Consider the following 24,040-nt stretch of genomic DNA (forward strand, 5'->3'; position numbering starts at 1 on the left):
TTTCAATTTAAGAATAAGTGAATGCAAAAACATTATGTTGGGGGAAATAAAAGAGACCCCAAATTGAAGAAACAAAACAAAACAAATCAAAACACAGCTAGTTGCGCAGCTCTAGAGAACTGAATAAAAAGTAAATCAACTTTTAAATCAGTTAACTTTGGCGTCTGAATACAAAATGTTCATCAGTATTACCTATGTAGATGACTATTAAGGGATGTGCAGCATTTTCAAAATCCCTGTGTGTCCCTTACATGCAAGTTTGGTACACTGAGTTCTGTGGTTACTGTCCTCTCTTCAGCAGGATGTTTTTTCTATTTTCTTGTGTGATTGTCCATCTCTGTATTACCAAGTCTCACAGAACTCAGATTTCTGGCTGAGTAAGCCTGCATTTTTGTTTTTCCAGAGACAGATCCTCAAATCCTCTAGATTTTTCAAGCATCCTATAAAACAGGAATCTGATGCTTAATCTGAAGGGTGCTCAGGACAAGATCTATTTACTTCAAACCATTCATCTATGCAGCTTTTATGATATATGCATAGGCAAGGCAGTCGTGCTATAGTATCTCCCTGCTGCAATTCTTCAAGACATATTGCACATTCCCCAGCATCTTTACTCAGTACATCCTCATTATAGGTTATTTTTGGCTTTGTTAAACACATCACAAGGTGCAAATCCATTTCATCAGAGGGTACAAATTTTGAGCATACAGGGCACTTAAATCCTCCAAACATGTGGGGCGAGAGGTGAGCTGGGAGGGAGCCGATCACCAGGCGCGGCCCGCCGGGGCCCCCGCCCGCCGGCGGGTCCCTGCCGCCGCCGCCGCCGCCGCCGCCGCCCTCGGGGCTGCTGTGCACCGAGTCCTGCGAGCCGTACGGACCGCTGCTGCTGTTGGGGATGCTGAAGGAGGACTGCGCGGCTCGGGCCCCCGACGCCACGCTCCCCACGGCCCCGCCGAGGGAGCGGCTGCGCGGGGCTGCCGAGGCCGCAGCTGCGCCGCCCGAAGCGCTGGGCTGATGTGCACTAGGCACCTGAGCCGGAAACCTGCCCGCGGCCGCTGCCCGCGGTCTCATTGGCCCCTCCGCTGCTGCTGGAAGGTAGATCCGAGCCTGAGTACGCACGGGTACGGCCGTTAGCGGCAGCCGGGCCGCTCTGCTTGGCGCCCATGTCCGCCCTGCCCCGGGCCGGGCCCTACATTATTCTATTCTTTCCTAAAATGAAGTGTGTGCAGATAGAATATTTTTAATAATGAATATGCCTCCAAGATAATGTTTGTGTTCAATGGAAGTAGTAGCTTATAGACATTGTTATATGATTAAATCAAAGTGACGCATTTTAAAACTTGCAAAAACAAGTCTCTGAGGAATATTTTAGAACTGAGATTTAAGGATATTATTTTCCTTTGATAAAATTGCTTATATATACACGTATAAACTTCATAAGATTGCTATACAGGGTCAAGTCTCTGGGGACTACACCACGTTTAGTGCAGCAGATGCAATTACATGGACAAGATGGACAGCTGGTGTATTGAATGACAAGAGAGACTAGCAAAAATGGATCTGAGTGGACTGACACATGCCATGTGAAAACATAATTTCTATACTGTGGAAAGCAACATCAACACAGTAGTATTTTCAAGTAAAGTGAGAAAATATAATTTGGGCTTCTCTATAGAAAAGTGTATTTGTAATAGCAAAATATAACAAAGTGATGCTTAATAATTTAACAATAGAAGGAGAGAGGATAATAGATGAAAAATAGGTATACTGGGGTTCTCATTATGTTCACTGTACCTTAATTACTTTCTAACATTTTTCATGAAGTCTTTCAGCCATTAATCTACCATTAAAAATTCCTCATTTTATTGACTATGATTCAATGACAATTTGCTTTTTTCCATGTCAAAGTCAATAAGATAATACAGTTCTTACATTGTATCATGTGCCACAAATTAGTTTTAAAAATATCCAACCCCGCCATCTGTGGGTAATGTGTCCTGGTGACCCATAATGTTTAATAAAAATGTGAGGAGGAGGAGGAGGGGGAGGGGGGGAGAAGAAGAAGAAGAAGGTCTCAACTGGGTCCTAAGAGAGAAGTGGGAGCTGGCCAGGCACAGCATGGTGTGTGAGGGAGTCAAAGCTGATCTGATCTGGATATGGGTGTGGAGAGGGATGTGGGAAGGATAGTAGTGGTAGGAGTCCAGCCTACAGGGTCATACCAAGCAGAGAGCAGATCACACAGGGCCTTCAAGCCACTGTCAATAAGTGTGAACTTGATTTACCTTGAGGTCACAAGGACACTAAAAGTGCTGTTAAGAGGACTTATGGTGATGAGAAACTGATGTGACTCCATTTTTGAGAAACCAGCCTCTACCTCAGAGCAAAGCCTGTGTCCAAGGAAGGGGGCATGACCCTTGTCCTTGGAAAAACCCACAGAGTACTTCTAGGCACATATCTACCCTGCTGAGTTGTTTATCTACAAATAATAGGAGAGATCTGCAGCACCAGGTGTCCCTGACACCTCAGTCAGGCTAGGTGAGGACCCATAGCAACTCCCTAGCAACCACCAATCAGCATGAGACAGGGAAAATACCTGGGATGCCAGATAACCCCCCAGTAGTTTATAGTGGTTGATAACATGGGAAACCATGTAGTTTAGCATATACACCCCTCATGGCTTAAACCAATCAAACAAATCCCCCTCTTGTACTAACCAATCACTCTTACCCATCTTGTTCCCGCCAGTGAATGTGCTAATCAATGTTAAGAGTTGTTGTTTGATTTTCCCGCGGTGTGTGATGATTTGCTAAGAGATGCTATGATGTATGTAAAGTCCCTGTCTTCCCCAAAGAATGTATAAAACTGCTGCAAACCCTGGGCTTGGGGCCTCTCAGCATCACCAGTTGCTGTGTGCGTGGAGGACCGAGCTAGCTCGCAATAAACACCTCTTTGCTGCTTACATCGATCTTGGTCTCTGGTGGTCTTTTGGGGGTCCTGAACTGGAGCATATCAGTGACATGATCTCATTTATTTATTTATTTAAGGAAATCACACTCCTAGTTTTGCTCACCAAGGAGCAAGACTTGGGGTGGGGAGCCCATGACCATTCAGCTTAGTAACCTACAGAAGCAGAGATGACAGCACAGACAGGGAAGGGGCCAGTGGAAGAAGAGAAGAGGGAAGATTCCATAAAGATTGAAAAAGGTAAAAATATGGAGCTGACATCAGACCGGATATGAGGGGAAGGGGAGAATCCAGGAAGGGACAGGGATTTTCAGCTTGGGCAGCTCTGGGTGTGTGTGCCTGTCACTGAGAGGAGCACCAGAAGCTGACAACCAGGCTTGGAGGTAAACATCAGAGTTGGTTATTAACAGTCACAGAATTTCCTTAGTCTTTACATTTTTATTTTTCCCCCTTTAAACACTTCTCACCTATGAATGAAATTCTAGAAAAGGCGGGCTGGGGTGTGGCTTAGTAGTAGAGTGCTTTCTGGGCAATGGATGTGCACATCCTGGGTTCAGATCCCAGCACTGCAAAGAAGGAGAAAAGGAAAGAAAGAAAATTCTCCAACTTTGCTCCCGGTCTTCAGGCCCTGCCTGTCCCTCCGGGGTACCTGGAGCTCTATGAAGCTGAGCACCACCAGGGAGGCAGAGGCACTGGCACTGTCCCTTACCCTGTGCTCCTCAAACTAATGGAAATTTACTGGGTGCTCTCGGTGCCTGGTGCTGTGCTAGGATCTGGGGTTGCAGCTTTCTCGAGTTGCTTCACCAGGGGCAGAGAGAGGGTGTATAGATAGTGCAGCTGCAACTAGGGCTGACTGAAAATAATCCCCCCTGGGAGCTGGCTTTGATCTGATGGTTGGGAAAAGGCCTCCAGAGGGGGTGATATTTAGAGGAGACCTGAAGGGTGAGTTTGAGAGAGCATGTCAGGCAGAGGGAACAGAGGGCATAAAGGTCCTGAGGTAGGAAAGAGGCTCATGAATGAGAACTCAAAAAAGTATATGCAGAAGTCATATAGTCTTATAACTGAAAGCTGAGTCACTGTCCCCAATGACAATCAATGCCAATTTAATAATGAGGACATGGTTTTGAGAAAAAGGAAAAATAAGGTTTATTGCTTTGCTAGCAAAGGAGAAACACAGAGGGCTCCTGTCCCAAAGGCTGTGACTTTCTTGATCAGGAGGGACAGGGGTATTTTAAGGGAACTCTTCAAGGGTTACATTCCAAGTGTGCTCTGGTAGGTGATCCTAGAGCGCCCTGATGGCCTGTTAGGATTCACTTGTTAATTTGGGAGATATTCACTTCCCAGATTTTAGCAGGCATCTCCTTCCTGTGGTGGGTGTGTTCAAGGGCAATTAACTTGGGAAAGAAAAGATAACACTGTTTCCCTAATCTTGTCAGGAATGAGGAGAGGGGAGAAGAGAGAAAAAAATTTTTTTAAGTAAACCTTAGAGTAATGAGGGCTATATTCAGAAGGTAAAGGGACCATTATTACAGTCTGGGTATAGATTTAACAAAAGATGATACAGAACAATGCATTGGACTTATTGGTTTCAGATTTGGGAAAGACTTCCTGCAGTACCAACAACTGACAGGGCCTTGAAAGCAGGGCAAGATTATAGCTGGGGGTAAGGGGATGTCCCATTTCTTGAGCACCCACCCCACGCTGGGCACTGTGCTGCTGTTTACCTACTCTAATTTCTTACCGTAGAACTGGGAGTCATTAGCACATGAGAAAATGGAGGTTCTTTTAGCTTTTAGTGGCTTTTCCAAGGTCACTGAGATGGCAAACAGGAGAGCCAAGACCCATGTTCAGATCTTTCTAGGCTGTGGTGTGTCAGCCTGATTGTGTTAGAGCTAGGGTCCTGAGGAAGTAGCAGTCCTCTGGGATGAGGTTCCATGGTGTCTTGGGTACAGGTAGTGATCGGCAAGAATACTGACCTTGGTGGGGCCATGTGAAGGGAAAGGAGCACACTGTAGACTGTGGAGCCCCTGAGCAGAAGCAGCCTCAAGAGCAGTGGGGGGGCTGCTGCACCTCAGGGCCCTCCCCAGTTGGCTCTCTGAAGCACTCCACCAGCTGAGAAGGAAGCAGGCTCAATGCCCCTACAGGGAAGGTCTAAGTTTTGCTAGCATTTTCTCTTAGGAGAAAGCACTCAGTGCTTGTTTTTCCAACTGGAAATCCCAGGATTCCGAATGCTTGAGCATATGCTTAGTGAACTTGAAGGGGTCAGAACATTGCAGAACACAATGTGAGTGCCAATTGCTGCTTGAACCACTGGTGCCCAGCTCCAAGCCTCAGGGCTTATGTCCCATGGAGCATTCTGCATGTACTTTGACACGACATCCTCACTCGGTGCTTCGGGCATCACATCAGAGATGCTTTCCATGTGCACACTGGGGCAAGCGGGCATGCCAGAACTTGGGTAAGTTTGGCTGGGCTCTTTGAACTGGTGTTTTGCTCATAGTGATCATCAGTGGAAGTTTGTTTTTAAGTCAAAATTGCCTTAACATCTAAGAACAGCTGAAAAAGCCCATGGCTGTCTCTCTTAACAGGTGGCAAAATCTCATAAGTGTTAAGGATGGAAAGGGCTTGAGGGCAATGACTTGAAGTTCTATTTCTTTCACTGCCTTTATTTCCTGTTACCAGGAAGTCTTCTCCATCCCACAGCCTGACTTACTGAGTTAGGTAGTTTTTATTCTTACTCCTTGGTAGCTGGAGCTCTCCTGTTTCAGTGATGTCCCTTTAAACTGAAGACACCCCTGCCCCAGGCCAGACTTAAGCTTTTTCTACTGTGGACAAGCTGTTCTTCTGTTATTCTGTCCAGTAGAAGTTTAGCATCTCACATTCTAGAGTGTGCTCTTCATTTCTAAACCATCCACTTCATGAATACTTATGCAAGGACATTTCCACAAAGACTCAAAACCACTCCCACAGCCTAGCTGAGGTCTACATGCCATACACAGTAGCATGGCTCCCAAAGAGAGGGATCCTTTAGCAGCAGAACTCAAGTTTATTAAAACAGCATTACAATTATAATGAAACTTAGTTTTACCTGTGCTAGCCCAGGGAAATTTTGCATAAATCGTGCTAGATATGACAGTTAAGGCTTTGAAAGCATAGCATACAAAATAAAACATCTTAATTAAAAACAATTCATACCGGTGAGAAAAAAAAATGTTCAGGCCAAAGGGAGAATAAGGGTCTTCACATCAAGGACTTGACACCTGATTCCACTTGTGAGGGTGTGGCAATGAAGAATGGTGTGGGTCTGAGTGCCACCTGGCCCTGGAAACTGCCCCCCACCTCCCAGGCATGTAGGCTGAGCCCTCCTGCTTGCAAGTGGCAGGCAACTGGTGGAAAGGGAAGTGGCTTGCATAGTCTGGAATGTTCATCACAGCTCTCTAAATGGAAGTGTGTATTGTGAAAGGAGCTACTACCTGAGATCTGTCACTGCACTTAGTCATTGTCTGCTGTGAGAACTCATACATGGAAATGGAGTCAGTTCCTTCAGTACCCACCTTTGCAGGTGTGCACAGGGCCTGTGCCAGGCTACCTTTTCTTTTTCTTTTCTTTTCTTTCTTTCTTTTTTTTTTTTTGTGGTGCTGTGGACTGAACCTCTGACCTTGTGAATGTGAGGCAAGCACTCTACTACTGAGCTATGCCCTCCTTCCCCATTTTGCATTTCTGTAGCTCAAAAGTACACAGGCCTGATTTCAAGTTGATTGGGTCCCTAACTTATCTGGAATATACATGAAAGTAAGGGCCTCCTAGTGTGGATGGCTGGATCTCACTGCAAACAGGTTCTGAGCTGTGAGGTACAGGAACTTATGCAGTGGTCCGGGACATCAAAGTGGGTTTCAAACAGAGACAAAACTTAATGAAAAACGCAGCACAAGATCGAGGAGAGTAATTTTTCCTTTTTCAGAAACGGAACTGGTTTTGTACTCGCTCTGAGTCTTAGTTTTTCTGGTGTGGTTGAGACCCAAAGAAAGGACCAGGAATGCACATACTCAGGGAAGCTGAGATCACACCAAGACTTCATGCTTATGCAGTGCAAAGCCAAAAACTCCCCATGCCATCTCTAAGAGCCTGCCTCTGATCCATGCTGACAATGACAAACTTTCATTTAGAATCTCAAGATATGAGAACTGGAAAGCACTTTGGCTGTCAGTCAATTCCATTTTATTCATGGGGAAACCAAAACCCAAGCAGCGTCCCAAGTCTCATGCTCTCCAGAGTTGTTGGCTCTGACCCTTTGGAATCTAGCAGTGACTTACAGTGGAGTCTCATGTGCGGACCCCCTGGCTTTCCTCATGTTAGTGAGAAGACAAAAAAAGTGTGGTATTATTTTCACAACTTGGAACTCAAGAAATATGAGTACAGTACTCAGAATTTAAGGGACTGGGAGAGAGAAGAAAATCAGATTCTCTTCTGTGTGTGCAGAATATCATAGGGAAGAAAAGACACCAAAACCCCTGCATTCGGCCTCTGTATGGCAACATGAGGAAGCACGAGGAACAGGCTGCAGGCCTAACACAGGTCATTGCTGGGTGTGACCCCTATTGTGACTCTTCCTTTCTGTTGCTCCTTGAATGCATAGGATGGTGGTTGATTTCTAGTTTCAACTAACTGCCATTCTCACCACTTGATATTCATAATATAAAGTGAAAGTTCTGGATCTTCATGTGTTCCAGAAACAGCCTGGCTCTCAAAAAAGCCATCAGCTGGCACAGTGTATGCTGGCCTTGAATTCAGTGCTGTGCCAACTCTTTCCTTCCAGGTGCCCCCAGAGGCACAGTGGAGGGGAGGGGAGCTGTGTCCGCAGCACATAGAGACAGAGTAGAGAATCCTATTTTGCTTGCCGGTCCTGTTTCCGTGCAGCTGCCACTTTCCACACAGAGACGCAGCTGGCCAGCAGTATCTCTTCTGGGAACTGGGATTCCACTTCCAGAAGAACTTCGCTCTCTTTAGTTTCCATGTAACTCACCAGAGTGTCCCTCAGGCTGCAAAATCAGGCACAAGAGACAGTGTTTAGAGCATCAAGAGCCTATCAGTTCTCACTCTTTACAGGGTTGGGGTGCTATGACCAGAAATACTGAAGGTCAGCCTCAGGTCAGCCAGCTGCCCAGTTCCTGAGCTGGACCTGGAGTCCCAGGCTCAAGGCTTCTGGAGGGTGGAGCTCCCTCAATGATGCTCAGCTAGGCCATTTCAGGCACTCCACTGACAGGTCTGGCTGGCTGCATCAGAAACAAAGCTTTGGCATTCAGAAAAGCCAGGTGTTCCCTCTTATGCTTTATCTTACCAAAGGCTGCAAATTCTCTAGAAAGGGGAACTTTACTGTACAGGCATGTGCCATATGGCCTGAGGGCAGAAATAGCAAATGTAGCCTGACTGTGCATCCAGAAAACCAGTCAAGTGAAATGCCTGCCTCATATCACACATAAAAGTGAACTGACTAATGAAACAAATGTACAACATAGAACTATAAAAGCAGCAGGAGAAAACAATATGGTTTAGTACCCTGGGATGTGATAAAGGTGGCCTTTAGTGTATGTCTCCATGGAGGCTTTTTTTGGGTGGTGGTAACTAGGGATTAAAACCAAGGATGCTTAGCCACTGAGCCACATCCCTAGCCCTTTTAAATATTTTCTTTATAGATAGGGCCTTGCTGAGTTGCTTAGGGCCTTGCTAAGTTGTTGAGGCTGGCTTTGAACTCATGATCCTCCTGATTCAGCATCCTGAGCTCCTGGGATTACAGGCATGCACAACTGCACCTGGCTCCACAGAGGCTTTATAAAAAAATCAGAATTGACTTCTAGTGCACTTGTTACATATTGATCAAAGATTAATCTGTTCTATACAAAGAGCTTTTTACAAATCATCAAGAAAGAGATAAACAGATTTGGTGTGGTGGCATATGCCTGTAATCCCAGCAACTCAGGAGGCTGATGCAAGAGGATTGCATAGTTGAGGCCAGCCTCAGCAATAGTGAGATCTATCTCAAAATAAAAAATAAAAAGAGCTGGGGATGCAGCTCAGTAGTTAAGTACTCATGGGTTAAATCCCTGGCACCAAAAGAAGAAAAGAAAGAGATCAACTTCCCCACCCAATAACTAAAAGCGACCAAGAGATAATTTGAGGGCTGATAAACAAATGGTGATAGACTTAAAAATGTGCCCAGCTGCACAAGTAGGTAGGGAAACACAAATGAAAACAAGATACTATTTTTTTGCCATTAGATTGACACAAATGTAAATTCATATAATTATGGATATTTTAGATTTCACACATTGGTGTAGCTTTTTCTACCTAATCTAAAATGCATACCTCTTTGACATAGTTAGGTCTACTTGTTATAATGAGAATATAGGATTTTGTAGTTGTTTTAAAATGTCTCCAAAAGATTAAAACTAAAGAAGCAAGTCCTCAGGTGCTCTGATGATGGAGAACAGAAGACAGAGGGTCCTGTGATAAGATGGAGCTACCTTCAAGTCAATGGGAAACAGCAAACATTCTGCAAACCTGCCTGCCAGCAGGTGTACACACAGTACCTCCATTCAGGGTTGAAGCTGTCCTGGGTCTGGATGTTTCTTAGTTTCAACACCATCAGCTCATGTAGCTCCATGAGGAAAGCATCTAGGTCTGTGTGATTCAAGAAGGTGCTGAGGAGCTTAGCACTTTCTGGGCTGAGATCTGCTTTGTACCTAGAACTGATTTCCCGAAAGGGATCCTAAAAAAGATGATCAAGTACAACATCAAAGCCTGGGATCAGTGTGCGGCTCCCTAAGTCTGGGCAGAGGCAGGGCAGACTCACTTTCTTCAGTCCCAGTAGCTGTTCTGACTTAAAAGAAGAGAGGAACTGCCAGAGGGCAATGACGTGCTTTAACTGACATCTGCTTAAGGCCTGGAAGAGAAAGAGAGTCCCAAGTAGGAGGTGAAGGCTCACACCTTCCCTTGGTACACCCCAATGACTCTGTGTACTACCCCAGGGCACTCCTCTCTGCTTCATCCATTTCCTGTCATGAGGCCACCTCTGTTCCATCCTCAAGTCTACCTGCCTCATCTTGCAAACATCTGAGAGACTCCCCCTCCTGCAGCAGCTCATATCTGTGAGTATCATGCAGTGAGGAGGTAGTCAATGTCCTCAGTCACCTGTGCATCCTGCTCTACTAGGTGGTCAGCACTGAGTGTCCTTGCTTCTCCTGTCCCCAGTGTGTGCTGCTATTCTGTGGACTGGTTAGGGGTGGGGGTTCCTGACCACCCCTTTCCACAGATGCCTGCACCATGCTCCTGCATGGTGGCATTCTGGCAGGAAACTAAGATGAGGTTATGCTGATTCTCCTTGAAAAGTGCACAACACCTACCTTTAAAACTGGAGTTGTTTGGTCGTCCATTCGCAGGATTTCTTGGACATACACATTCAGGTGCATATTTGGATCCCCACCAGCTGTGCCTAGAAAGCCCAGAGTGACCTCTATGACAGAGAGAGCTTCACAGGCACTGCTGTAGGACTGAAGCTCTCCACTGATGGTACTCATTGCTGAGTGGGGAAGGGGGCTCTAAAACCAAAAGCAGAGGCTTGGGTCAGGCTATTGCTTCTCCTACTTGGTAAGACCCTAACTGTGAGCTGCCAGCAGGACCAGCTATCCAGCACTTGTGGTAAGAGCTGATGCTTGTGCTTGAGCTGATGCTGAGTGTGGCAGCATTTCAGACTTTGCACAGAAATGGATCTGAGCTAACTGAATCCTATACATGACCCATGAGGACACGGAGAGGCACAAGAGCCTCTCCACCTGTCAGTAGCAGAACCTAAGGGGAATGAGTGAGTGAGTTCTTGACCTGTAGCACCATGGTCACGATATCTCATTAAGAAAACAACCCCTGAGGGGTTAGTCTGTAAATCAAGAAAATTTGGTGATCTGCCATCTTGCTTGTCTCTCCAGAGAGCACTTGGCTATTAGGGGACCCCTTGGGTACTTAGGGAGCCAGAGAGCCTAGTCCTCACAGCAGACACCAGGATGGGTCTGGACTGTCCTGATGTATGTATGTATCCTGCAAGTGAGAGTTTATCATGATCACCTGTGCCATTTTGTTCTTGATGTCCACAAAGAGATGTTCGAAGTTCCAGTCATGTCTGTATACCAGCGTGGGTATCCCCTAAGATGAGAAAGAAAAAAAGTTTTTGGACATTAAATCCATAGAGGAGACTTACATCTGATGACAGATGTATTCTTCAGCAGTGACTCAGTGGAAGTACCAAGCCATACAGTATACACCTAGGCAAGGCATGTAACTTTGTTGTCTCCTGATGACTCTGTTCCACCCTCACTCTTTGGACACAGTAACACAAGAAATCCAGCCTGGCTACAGTGGCTTTGCAGATATTGCCCTGTGGAATAATGTATCTGAGGACCACAAGAGAGGAAGAACATTGGCAGATCAGGAATGATGAGGAATGGGAATGTGCAGTGCACATTTGTGATCTATCAAGCAACACTGAGCAGAGACCGTGTAAAAGGCCGCCACTGTCAGGATGAAAATTCCACCAGAAAACTTCTAGAACTAATAAATGAATTCAGCAAAGTAGTAGGATATAAAATCAATACCCATCAATCAAACACATTCTTATACATCAACAATGAATCCACTGAAAAAGAAATTAGGAAAACAACCCCATTCACAATAGCCTCAAATAAAATAAAATACCTGGGAATCAACCTAACAAAAGAGGTGAAAGACCTCTATAATGAAAACTACAGAACACTAAAGAAAAAAATTGAAGAAAACCTCAGAAGATGGAAATATCTCCCATACTCATGGATAGACAGAATTAATATTGTCAAGATGCCATACTACCCAATGACATTCTTCATAGAAATACAAAAAGCAATTATGAAATTTATCTGGAAAAATAAGAGACCTAGAATAGCCAAAGCATTCCTTAGCAAGAAAAGTGAAGCAGGGGGCATCACAATACAAGCCCTTAAACTATACTATAGAACTATAGTAACAAAAACAGAATGGTATTGGTACCAAAATAGACATATAGACCAATGGTACAGAATAAAAGACACAGAGACCAATCACATAAATATGGACAGAGGTGCCAAAAATATTCACTGGAGAAAAGATAACATATTCAACAAATGGTGCTGACAAAACTGGGAATTTATATGCAGCAAAATAAAATCAAACCTCTATTTCTCACCCTGCATAAAAATCAACTCAAAGTGGATCAAACACTTAGACACTATAACAGAGACCCTGTGACTAATAGAAGAAAAAAATAGGCCCAAATCTTCAGCATGTTGGCCTAGGATCTGACTTCCTTAACAAGACCGCTAAAGCACAAGAAGTAAAATCAAGAATCAAAACATGGGATGGATTCAAATTAAAAAGCTTCTTCTCAGAAAAAGAAACAATAATGAAAGAAGAGAGCCTACAGATTGGAAGAAAATCTTTACCACATGCATCTCTGATAAAGCATTAATCTCTAGGATATATAAAGAACTCAAAATATTCAACACCATGAAACCAAATAATCCAATCAATAAATGGGCTACAGAACTGAGCAGACAATCCACAGAAGAATAAATACAATCGATCAACAAATATATGAAAGAGTGTTCAACATATCTGTCAATTAGATAAATGCAAATCAAAACCACACTAAGATTTTAATCTCACTCCTGTCAGAATGGCAGTCATCAAGAATACAGGCAACAGTAAATGTTGGTGAGGATGTAGGGGAAAAGGTACACTCATACATTGCTGGTGGGACTGAAAATTGGTATAACCACTATAGAAAGCAGTATGGAGATTCCTCAGAAGACTTGGAATTTGACCCAGCTCTCTCATTCCTCAGTTTATACCCAAAGGACTTAAAATCAGCAAATTACAGTAATGCAGCTGCGTTAACGTTTACAGCAGCTCAATTCACAACAGCTAAACTATGGAACCAACTGATATCAACCTTATTCATTCAATAGATGAATGGATAAAGAAAATGTGGTATATATTTTCAATGGAATATTACTCAGCTTAAAGAAGAATAAAATTATGGCATTTGCCAGTAAATGGATTGAGTTGGAGAATATCATGCTAAGCAAAATGAGCCAAAGGCTGAATGTTTTCTCTAATATGTGGATGCTAATTCACAATAAGTGGGGCACTAGAGAAGAACAGAGTTATCTGAGATTAGGTAGAGGGAAGTGAAGGGAGGGTAGAGGATGGGATATGGGAATAGGAAGGATAGTAGAACAAAACAGGCATTATTATTTTATGTATAGATATGACTGCATGACCAATGTGATGCAGTACATTCATGCAGTACATCTATAAGTACATTCAGAAAAATGAGAAATTATATCTTATCTATATATATCAAAGTTCATAAATGCATTCTACTATCATGTATAACTAATTGAAGCAAATAAAAAATTTTTTAATTTTTTTTTAAAAAAATGGCTTTGGGATCTAACAACTGACAGGCTGATTGCAGGCAATGAGGGAATAGATACATCTGAGTATAACACCTGGCTGGACATGGAAGGATGAGTGCAGCCATGGTAAGAGACAAGAGCCACTGTGCTCAGGGAGTCAGGAGGTAGGTCACAGGGTTTGATGCAGCAAGGAAGGAAGGGGCTGGAGACACCTGGAAGGTCGGGCTGGGGCCAGGTGACAGGGCCCCTGTGCCAGATGGGGGAGTGTGGTGGAGGCCATTATAATACTGTCTACATGCTGTGGACTGGCTGGGGGTGGGGGTTCCTGACTGCCCTTTTCCAGGGGTGCCTGCACTGATGCTCCCTGCATGGGGGCATTCTGGCAGGAAACTAAGATGAAGTGGTGCTGCTGGCACTGGGCAGCTGGACTGACAGCTGTATGCTCTGAACTGAAGCCACAGCCATGGCAGTTAGAGGACGAGGGAATGGCGAAGTTCTGCGTGGTGGTTCCTGGGCACGTACTGCATATGCAACTGAAGGGGTGGCAGCAGTGAGGTCTTCTTGGTGGTGCCATTAACTGTAGTGGAAACCCAGTCCACTGAGACATGAGGCTGCCCTGGGGGACAGGTGCAGATAGTGATGGTGATATGGAAGAGAGCTGGGGACACCTCCTGGCCCAGAGAAGGCATAGGGACACAGAACACAGTGGGGAGGCGATAACACAGACGAGACCCTGGGTGTCACTTCAGTCTGTTCCCCCTGAAACTCACAAAGGCTGTTCATAACTACAGCAGATCATTGGCAGAGGGCCCAGCCTACCTTGAGGGTCAGCCGGGGCTTGCCCTGGAGGAAGCGGCTGCTAATCTGCCGCTGGATCTTCTCCAGGTCAAACTCCTGCAACGTCTCCCCACCTTGCTCCACTTGATACTGGCAGTTGGAGATAATCAGTGGAATCAGGTCTTGCTCCACTTCGTAACTGACAACATGCAGGTCAGTGACCTCCGAGGCATCCACGGAATAGCTGAGGGACACAAGATACAATTTTTGGTGTCCAGAGCAGGTGTGTGGGGCCTAGGGCTTTGGGGAGTATGCTCCTGCTTCTGCCCTCATAGAGTGAGCAAGTGAAAACCATGTGTAAATATGAGGCTTTGTTGAGGAAGGCTGAGAGAGGGTCTGGGGGATAGGAGCTGTTGCTGGCTGGAGTCTACAGCCTGGCTTGGTGGCAGGGTGGTGGGTTTACGCAGTACCTGCTGTTTTCCTTGGAGAACTTCTCCACTGTGTAGATAATTTCATTGTGAAGGTTAATCAAGTAGCTGACTAATGCAGTTGAGCAGAGACCTAGGCCCCGACGCCGGGGCAAGATGACTTCAAAATCTGTGTCCAGATCCAAGTAGGAGTTGCAGTAGTCTTTAGGTAACTTGATTTCACCTTTAAAAGACAGGGTCATTCCTAGGTAGAGGGATGTTGCTTCAGGCATTTGGGTCACAGCCTGGAGGCAGGGGAGGAGGAGGGCAGCCGGGGCAGCCTTCTCCATAGAGCTGGGCCCTGGCCATTAAGTTTCCAGTGCTCTCAACTCCTTTCTGATTTTATATTTATAGATTCAGGATGACTGAGGGTTACTTTGGAGGTTGGTTCATGTATCCCAGCACCTCCATCAACAGGTTGCATTGCCACATACACAGCAGGGTGCTGGCAGAGCCACGTGGAGGAGGACACTTACCATTGGTCTCCAGTGATTGCCTCAGGGCATTCCACGTGGACAGGAAGATGGTGATCCTGTTGCTGAATAGCTGCCTTAGCCCATCTGTTGAACACAACACTTGGTAAGACCCCATGGAAACAACCCCTACCACTACCCTGGCCAGGGTCAGACCACAAGGTGTGCTCCCAAGAACCTGACCCTGCACCTTCCCATACTCAGCAGCATGCCTGAGCTTCAAGTTTGAGGCTGTATGAGAAGCTGGAGAGGGGGTGGGCTTTCCAGCCACAGCAGTGGCTTATGGCCCATCTCTGGGATTTGGCATCCTTTGCCTCATTCTCTATCTTAGGACCTGATCCCCACCCTCATGTCCCAGCCTGAATGATCCTTTTGAACCACCAAACATGGATGGTCCTGATCTTTTGTTGGAGCAGACAGCAGTCATACCTGAACTATGACTGCTAATAAAACTCTTGATGGAACAGTATTCATCTTTTGGAACATTCTGGAATCGTTTCACTAGATCCCTTTGCAGGGCCAAAATCTCAGGCAGGAATTTCACCAGTCTCAGTTCTGCCTCCTGGAGAAGGGAAGATGGCTCAGTAACACTTCCTCTATTTAACTGAGAAACAACATGGGGTGTATAGATTTGGGGGCAGGATAGGGATTTAGTGGTTTAATGTGGTCAGTGGATTGTTTTACATGATTATACCCTGAAGCTTGCAAATGGGAAAGAAGTCATCCCATCCTTTCATCAAGTGGTGAGGGATGTAGAATGAACTGGATCAAGTCCTCGCCCTCCTCCAATGAAAAGCTGCCTCAAGGACTGAGCTGGGTTCCGAATCTCAGTTTGCACAAGAATCAACTCTAGATGACCAAAGACCCAGATGTAACTCTGCAGCTGCCAGCAGAAAAAGAGGGGAAACACTCGGGACATTGGCACAGGCAATGGGTTTCTGGATAGGACCCCAAAACCACAGGAAGTAAGAGCAAATGACAAATTGGATTATATCAAACTAAATAGTTTCTGCACAGCAAAGAAAAAACAGAGTGAAGAGACAACCTACAGAATGGAAGAAATAGCTGCCAATTCTTCACCTGATAGCAGGTAAATACCCAGAATATATAACTTAAAAAATTTAATAATAAAAAAATCCAAGTAATCCAATTTAAAAATGAGTAAATGATCTGCATAGACACTTCTCAAAAGAAGAAATACAAATGGTTTACAGATATATTAAAAATGCTCAATATCAGTAGCCATTAAGGAAATGCAAAACAAAATTACAATGAGATACCATCCCACCACAGTTAGAATGGCTCTTATTTAAAAAATAAGATAGGCATGGTGGCACACACCTGTAATCCCAACTACTCAGGAGCCTAAGGCAGGAGTGTCACAAGTTCTCGGCTAATCTGGGCAATTTAGTGAGACTCTGTCTTAAAAAAAAAAAAAAGATAGTGGGGGAGCTGGGTATGGGGGCAGTAGCTCAGTAGTAGAGCATTGCTTGCTTAGCAAGCCCAAGAAGGCCCTGGGTTCAATTGCCACTAGTCCTCCACCCCAAAAATAGATGAACCCAAACATAAAATAACAAATGCTAACAAAGAGGAAGAGGAAAAGGAAATCTAGTATACTTCTGGTGACAATGTAAATTAGTACCTCAGAATGGAGAACAGTTTGGAGTTCCCTCAAACTGAAAAAAAAAAATATCTACCATTTGATCCAACTATCCCATTCTAAAGGAAATCAGTGTATCAAAGAGGTACTGCACACCCATGTTTATGTGGCACCATTCCCAATAGCTAAAATGTGGAATTAGCCTAGAAGGCCATCAGCAGATGAATGGATAAAGAAGATGTGGTTTATATATGTAATAGAACATGATTCAGCTGTAAGAAAAATGAACTCCAGTCATTTTCAGCAAAATGGATAGAACAAGATGACATTCTTTTAAGTGAAACAATCCACACATAGAGACAAGATCAGTGCATGCTATATGCATACAAGGAAATATCACACCTATTCTCATTAATGTGTACAACTAATGAATTAATAAAAATAAATAATTTGGAAAAAATTTTAAAAAATTGACTCTTGGGTCCACTGTTGGGTGTGAGGCTGCTGAAAGAAAACACCAAGGCCTACTGCAGTGGTAGCTGATGTGATTTTGGGTTTTGTTCTGAAGGGCCAGGATCCAGCATCCTCGGTCAAATGAAACCATATCTTGATAAGAGATCACAACACTAACATGAAGTCCTTCCTAGTGTGAGCACCAGACATCCCCCAATCATTCTGCTCTCTGCCAGCTGTGATACTGGTCCATGAGGGAGCTGGCGAGAACCTCTGCTGTGGCCCAGGAGAGCTCAAGTGGGTGAAAGCTGGGGATGGTTTCTGGGCCTGGCAGGTGTGACTCCACATCCTGCAGCCCCACCATGCAGCACACTGCCTCCTGCCTGCAGGGCACAGGGAGGGCTCTGGTGTGGTTTTGGTGTGCATTCTTGACTGTTCAGCAGGGACTTGCTGGTGACCACCTGCTCAGCTTCTGGGGATGAAGACAAGGCATCACAACTGAGTGCTCATGGTGGTCCCTCCTGGCCTTCAAGTTCGAAACAGATCACCACTAACCGCACTCATGTGCATATTTCACCTGTGACTTCAGCAGATGTTTCTTAAGACCTCTGCACTCTCCCTGAGACTCATGCTACAGGCCTTGCATTCAGAATCACAGTGCTGATGGGATTGGTTAGGGTTCTGCCCCTAGGAATGATGACTTTGAACCCAAGCATGGGGCCTCCCAGTCCTCAGGGGAAGTCTACCAGGAAAAGGGGGCAGCCCATGAAGCAGACACACCTTCTGCAGGAACTGCCAGAGCACGGGTACCACCTCCTTGCCGTTCTTCTGCTCCACAACGTGCTGAAGGTATTCGACTGTGATCTTTTTCCTGCAGCTCCAAATCTTTGAGCAATGAACCACACTTTTCTGGTGCAGTTGGGGCAAGAAGCTTGTTGGGTCACCATATATGATTTTGGCCACGGGGTTGGAGCTGATGCGCTCATCCTGGCTAATAAGCATGCTCACAGTCAGCAGGGTCTTATCTAGATGCTGGATAAAGAAACGATACAGCATTCTGTAAGTGACACATTGTCACAGACAACCAGGCAGCTCATGGACCCACAGTGGTTCCTTAGGAATCTGCCTGCAACCCGGATGCTTGCATTTGCTGTATTTCACTGTTATTGGGGGGTTCCTTGTTCATAGTGTTCTTGCCTCCCCAGAGTGAGACTCGGGGCCTTTATTTCACCACCCTTTTGCTTCTTGACTTCCTTGACCTGCTGTGGATAGTCAGCTCTGTGATTTTCTCAGCAGAGCAGTCATGAATCCAGACTGTCGATGCATTTCTGGAGGGTCTCTTACTTTCACATTCTGCTGTAAACAGCAGTGGAGAGCAAGCTACCGCCTGCCCTGTGAGAACTGATAATTGTTGGCCTGATTTATGGCCATTGCAGTAGGGGTACCTGGGGATAGCAGAAGGAGAGGTTTCTCCAGGTGAGGCCTCTGATGGCCCGCCTCAGGACAGTGGGCCAACAGTCCTCCACAGATTAATGGAGAGAGGGCTAGGGAGCCACTTACCTCCAGTTCAGGGAGAAGAAGAGCTTTGATGTGTTTTTCCCAATTGTTTCTCTGTTCTTTGGTTGACGATTCTTCATCAAAATTTAAATGCCCTGCAAAGAAAACCAAACTGTGTTACCCAACAAACAAAAAAGGCTGGTCTCCATACAGTAAACACTGAATAATATTAATAGAGATAGTCCTCCTTTTGGTGTGATAACTTCCTCAGTTAACCAGGTATTACCAACACCAGCCTCTGGACCTTATAATATAGTGTAGTCTCTGACAACTCTCTGGCCCACAGCTCTGGTCTTAAAAACATTCCAGACAAATGACTAAGGACAGGATGTGAACTCAAAAGCCCAGGGGCACAGTGATGCTGACAGCTAATCAGAGCCACCTCACTGCTGCCCCGAGGCCTTTAGGCAGAGGAGGTCCCAGGGAACTGGCACCAGGTTAGGACTCCTGAGTCCATGGCTGTGGAAGCCACACCAGAACAAGAGGCACTTGGCAGAAGAAAATCGGATCTGGCTAAGATGGGAAGGACATGCTAATGCTGGTTTCTGGCAAAGACACACCTGAAGGAGGACAGATTCTCTGGTTGTGGGAACAGACTTTTTATTGCTATTGTTATGATCTGTATGCTTTTAAATATCATTGTTCTGCAGTGGCCATTTTAAAAGATTTTTTCAGGTAAGCAAGAAGAAACTGAAATCCCTCCTAATGCCACTCAGATAACCACTTACAGAGTCTCCTTACAGACCTTTGCTTTTGGCCTGGATTTAAATGTTTAGAGTAGAAGAGTTAGCTCAGCAGACAGTGTTTTGTAGCTTCCTTTGTTCATGTAACATGTGAACATGCACACATTAGGTCAGGGTACAAGTGTGACATCTCTGGAAAGCAGAAGTGGGACATGTCACCTGCTGGGGTGCCATGTGCTCCCAGGACACAGGTTAATGGTGCATGCACAAGCACCAGGTATCAGTGCTGCAGGGCCCAGCCAGGAGGGTGGTGTGTGGAGGAGCGCAGCAGCCCCTCCAACCCCCACAAGGAGAGCAGAGCACTCGCTCCCACTTCTGTCACACCATTGACCAGGAGCTGAGGGAGCCTGGCCTCTTGGCAGTAATGCCCAGCCCAAGTCCCTTGCTTACTCTGGTCAGGGAGTGGGTGCTGCTCTTTGAGAAGGCAGCGCAGCATGAGGTGGACCACATGGGTGGTCTCGTCGGCACTCTTCCCCAGTCTTTGTCAACTGCTCCAAGTCTCTCTGGATGTGCTGCTGCAGGAATCCTTTAGGGTCACTCACTGGAGGCTTGATGATGTTTATCACAGTCTGTGAGGGAAACAAGATAAGACTTGTAGTGAGATCAATGTGTAGAGGACACAGTGGGAAGCCAAAGGAGTGAAGCACCAGCACTGGGGACAGGGTGGTTTCTAGGTGAGGTCTGAATGCTCTCAGCATGACGCAGGCAGCAGAGGAAGGGAGGTAGGTGAGTAGAGCCAGAGATTGCTGGCTCTGATGTCATCCTGTGCAGCAGAGAATGCTTCCCTGCACCTCCTGCAGCCACCACAAGGGTGTAGGTGACAGGGTCCCACCACCTCCCCATGCCTAGGTGTGGGCAAGGGCAGAGTTGTATACTCTGAGTAGACTTTACAATCTGATTATTGCATCTTGTATACACATGCTAAGATGTCACACTGTAACAAACATGTGTAATTGTTTTGTGTCCGTTAAAACAGATTTTAAAAATTAAAAAAATGAAGAAGATGTTCCATAATATGAGGAGTAGTTCCCCCATTGCATCATATGCCCCAGAGGGAAAAGTAGGATCTATAACTTTTGCCTTACCCTGTGGACTAGGTAAAATCCCTAGGTGGCTAGGACTTTGTAGACAAAAGGACTTGATGCAAACACAGCAGGTTCTTCCTATGGTAACATAAGAGAGTCTAGCGGTAATGTCTTATACCTCAGGATTTTGGGTGGCTCCCAAAAGCATAGCTAGATGAGTGAGTAGGCGCATGAGAATGAAGACGACCGGGGCAGCTCTCGGTCAGACACCACTATGACATCTCTGGGTTGTGGGTGGCCCAGCACATGGCCAGTCTTGGTTCTGTCTGTGCTGTCTCTGAAAAGGATGAGAGGAAACAGGGTGAAGACTAGAGATGTCTATTTCTCCTCAGCTCCAGGGGCCTCACATCTTAACGACTAGGTTCCTAGTTTTGTTTTGTTTTTGTTTTTGGCATGGAGGATTTAACCCAGGGGCTTAACCAGTGAGCCACATTCCCACCCTCTACTTTTTTATTTTTTATTTTGAGACAGTTTAAGTTGCTGAGGCTGGCTCTGAACTTGTGATCCTCCTGCCTCAGCCTCCTGAGCCATTGAGATTAGAGGTGTGCACCAACACACCCAGCTAGGTTTTTAGTTTTGAAGAAAACACGAAAAGAACTAGGCCACATGCCTTCAAGTGCTTCTCTTTTTAGACCCACCCTGCTGGCTGGCCAGACCCTGCAACATTCCCAATGTTAAGTGGCTGCAGTGGATTGAGGACAGCTGTACACTCCAAGTAGACTTTATGATCTGATTGTTACAGATCACTAATATGGCCATTAGTGCAGGGTGTTAGGATGAGGGTCAATGCCTGCCTCAGGACTGTGAGTTTGGGGCATTTTTACATCCACATGGAGATTGTCCACATTATTCTCAATTTTTTCCAAATCAAAACCTGGGATACACAATTTGACAAAAGTTTTCAAGATTCAAGGACATTGATAGTTTATGGAGATAACAGGCTAGACTATTTTAAGCTTTGTAACAGAAGAGCCAGATAAATAGAGAGATACAAGGTCCCTTATGTCATCTTAAGGGAGCACTGACAGCCACACTCATCTCAGGATCAAGCATGGGACTGTGAGATCAGATTTTTAGTTTTACTTATTTTTTTCTGTGCTGGGAATTGAGTGTTGGACCTCACATGTGCTAAGAAAGCACCCTACCTCTGAGCTACACCCCCAGCCCTTTCTATTTTTGAGACAGGGTCTCACAAAGTTTCCCAGGCTGGCTTCAAACTTTCCATCCTCCTGCCTCTCAAGTAGCTGGAATTATAGGCATGTACTGTGCCTAGCTGGAGGTTGGATTTTTATCTGACTCTGTTACAGTGGGCCTTCTGTATCTGCAGTTCTGCACCTGTGGATTCAACAACTATGAATATTCAGAATATTCAAAAATATTCAGAAAAACACTGAATCTATATTGAATAGCAGCTTTTCTTCTTGTCACTATTTCCTAAAAAGTATGATAGATGAGTATTTATATAGCAGTCACTTTGCATGAGATATAATAAGAAACCTAGAGATAATTTTTAAAAAGTCTATGGGAGGCCAGGTGCAGGGGTACACAACTGTAATCCCAGTGCCTTGGAAGGCTGAGGCAGAAGGATCTCAATTTCAAATCCAGCCTCAGCAACTTAGCAAGACCCTGTCTCTAAATGAAATATAAAAAATGGGCTGGGGATGTGGCTCACTGGTTAAGACCCCTAGACTCAATTCCTAGTATCAAATAAACAAACAAACAAACAAACAAACAAACTCTTTGGGATGATATTTGTAGGTCACAAACAAGTACAGTGCCATGACACATAGAGAAACTGAACATCTGGATCTGAATATCTATGGAGGACAGTGTCCTGGAAACAGTCCCCACAGATATGGAGGGATGGATGTACTTCACAAGACTGATTACATGTATCTTCCACTTTTCTCAAATTAAAAAAAAAAAAACAGGGCTCAGGGTGCAGCTCCATGGAAGAGCACTTGCCTAGGATATGTGAGGCCCCAGGTTCCATCCCCAGCACTACAAAAACAAAATAAAGAAGAAAAAAAAAAACAAGCTTCAGTGCCACATGACTACAGGTGTGCTTGATGTGAATCCCCAACATGACGCAGGTCCAGATATAGAGCAGTGGTGTTAGTGATCCTATACTTGGTATGATTCATCTGCTGGAATGGACAGTGCAGAGCCCCAGGCTCCAAGGGAGGGGAGCCGAGCCCACATACTTGATGGTTTCGAAGCCTGTGTGAGGTCTGTGGTCGACACCTCCAATTACAGCACCGCACTCAACACAGGAGCTCTGCTCCATTGGCCTGCCACACTGGGACATAGAGGGGACACACAGTCAGTACACACATGGTACATGTGCAGAAGCCACCCTGCATAGGAGGTGGTGTGTGCCACAGTCTGCATCTGGTGCATGTGTGTGTTAGGGTAGAGCAGGAGTCCTGGGGAGAGGGTGGGCACTTAACCACATATACTGTCCATGGGCAAATATGGCTTCATTTTCCAAAAATAAAGTTTTTTACTCCCAAGTAGAGTGACTAGTGTGTATAACCCCATCTTCCTTTCTTCCATTCACCACCTTCTCCATCCCTGTGTCTAGCATGCCAGCCTCTAGAGTATCATTATCTAACACCAGGAATGATGGTGTTAATAACTTCTAAGCAGACCTCCTCACATCCACTGGACAAAAACAACAACAACAACAAAAAAACCCAACCATAAGATTTGCCACCACTAACGGTCCTAGGTTTCCAAGTTAAATGGCACCCCACTGCATGCTATGAATCACAGCCACAGCAGGCCCCTCCAGCTGCAGCGCTCAGACCACAGAACTCAGTGATAAGAGGGGCCCTGGAATCTCTTCTTATTTCACTCCTCGGACAAGGAAGCAAGTGGGAGTCAGGAAGGTGAAGTCACATCAGGGTTGCATCCTTGTCTCCTGTTCACTTTAGGGAGCAGCACACATAAGTCCAATCCAGCAGCCTGTTGCTTAGCAAGTGCAGATGCCATGAGCAGCCAGGGAGATGCCCTGGAGTCCCAGATGAGCAGCATGTGCTTGTCTCCCAGGGCTCATCACCCATAAGTCTTTCCTGTCCACTCATGTCCTCTGGTATCTAGCCCACATTCCTCTCTGACTAGTGAACCAGCTGAGGGTCTGTGTGGTTGAGACCTGTTGCAGGGCCAGGGACGGGGGTGGGGCTCCCAGCCAGCAGCATCATGGCATCCCAGGAGACTTGGGCAGTGCCTGCAGACATTCTTGGGCATCACACTGGGCTAGGGGGTGCTGCTATACCCAGTGAGCTGAGGCCAGGCATGCTGCTAAATATCCTACAATGCACAGACAGATCTGCAGAAAAGAATCATGTTCACAGTGCCATTTAGACACTCAGTTGGAACACCCTGAGCAGCCCTCAGAATGCACCTATGTCTCCCTCATTCCCTACGCCCTCCCTCCCACC

General features: G+C 45.6%; 1 protein-coding gene and 1 pseudogene across 1 annotated transcript; both read right to left on the minus strand.

Moving 5' to 3' along the window:
* Positions 1-314: 314 nt before the first annotated feature.
* On the minus strand, positions 315-1,184 carry LOC107159465 (E3 ubiquitin-protein ligase ZNRF2-like). Its single transcript, XM_015506057.2, is given in 2 exon segments — positions 315-1,056; positions 1,058-1,184. Coding segments are annotated over 2 exon segments (702 nt in total). The 5' UTR covers positions 1,166-1,184; the 3' UTR covers positions 315-462.
* A 5,091-nt stretch (positions 1,185-6,275) lies between these two features.
* The window catches only part of LOC107159434, a 70,288-nt pseudogene continuing 52,523 nt past the window's right edge, over positions 6,276-24,040 (minus strand).

The sequence above is a fragment of the Marmota marmota genome, unplaced genomic scaffold (genome assembly GCF_001458135.2).
Source record: "Marmota marmota marmota unplaced genomic scaffold, marMar, whole genome shotgun sequence".
In the NCBI taxonomy this organism is placed as follows: Eukaryota; Metazoa; Chordata; class Mammalia; order Rodentia; family Sciuridae; genus Marmota; species Marmota marmota.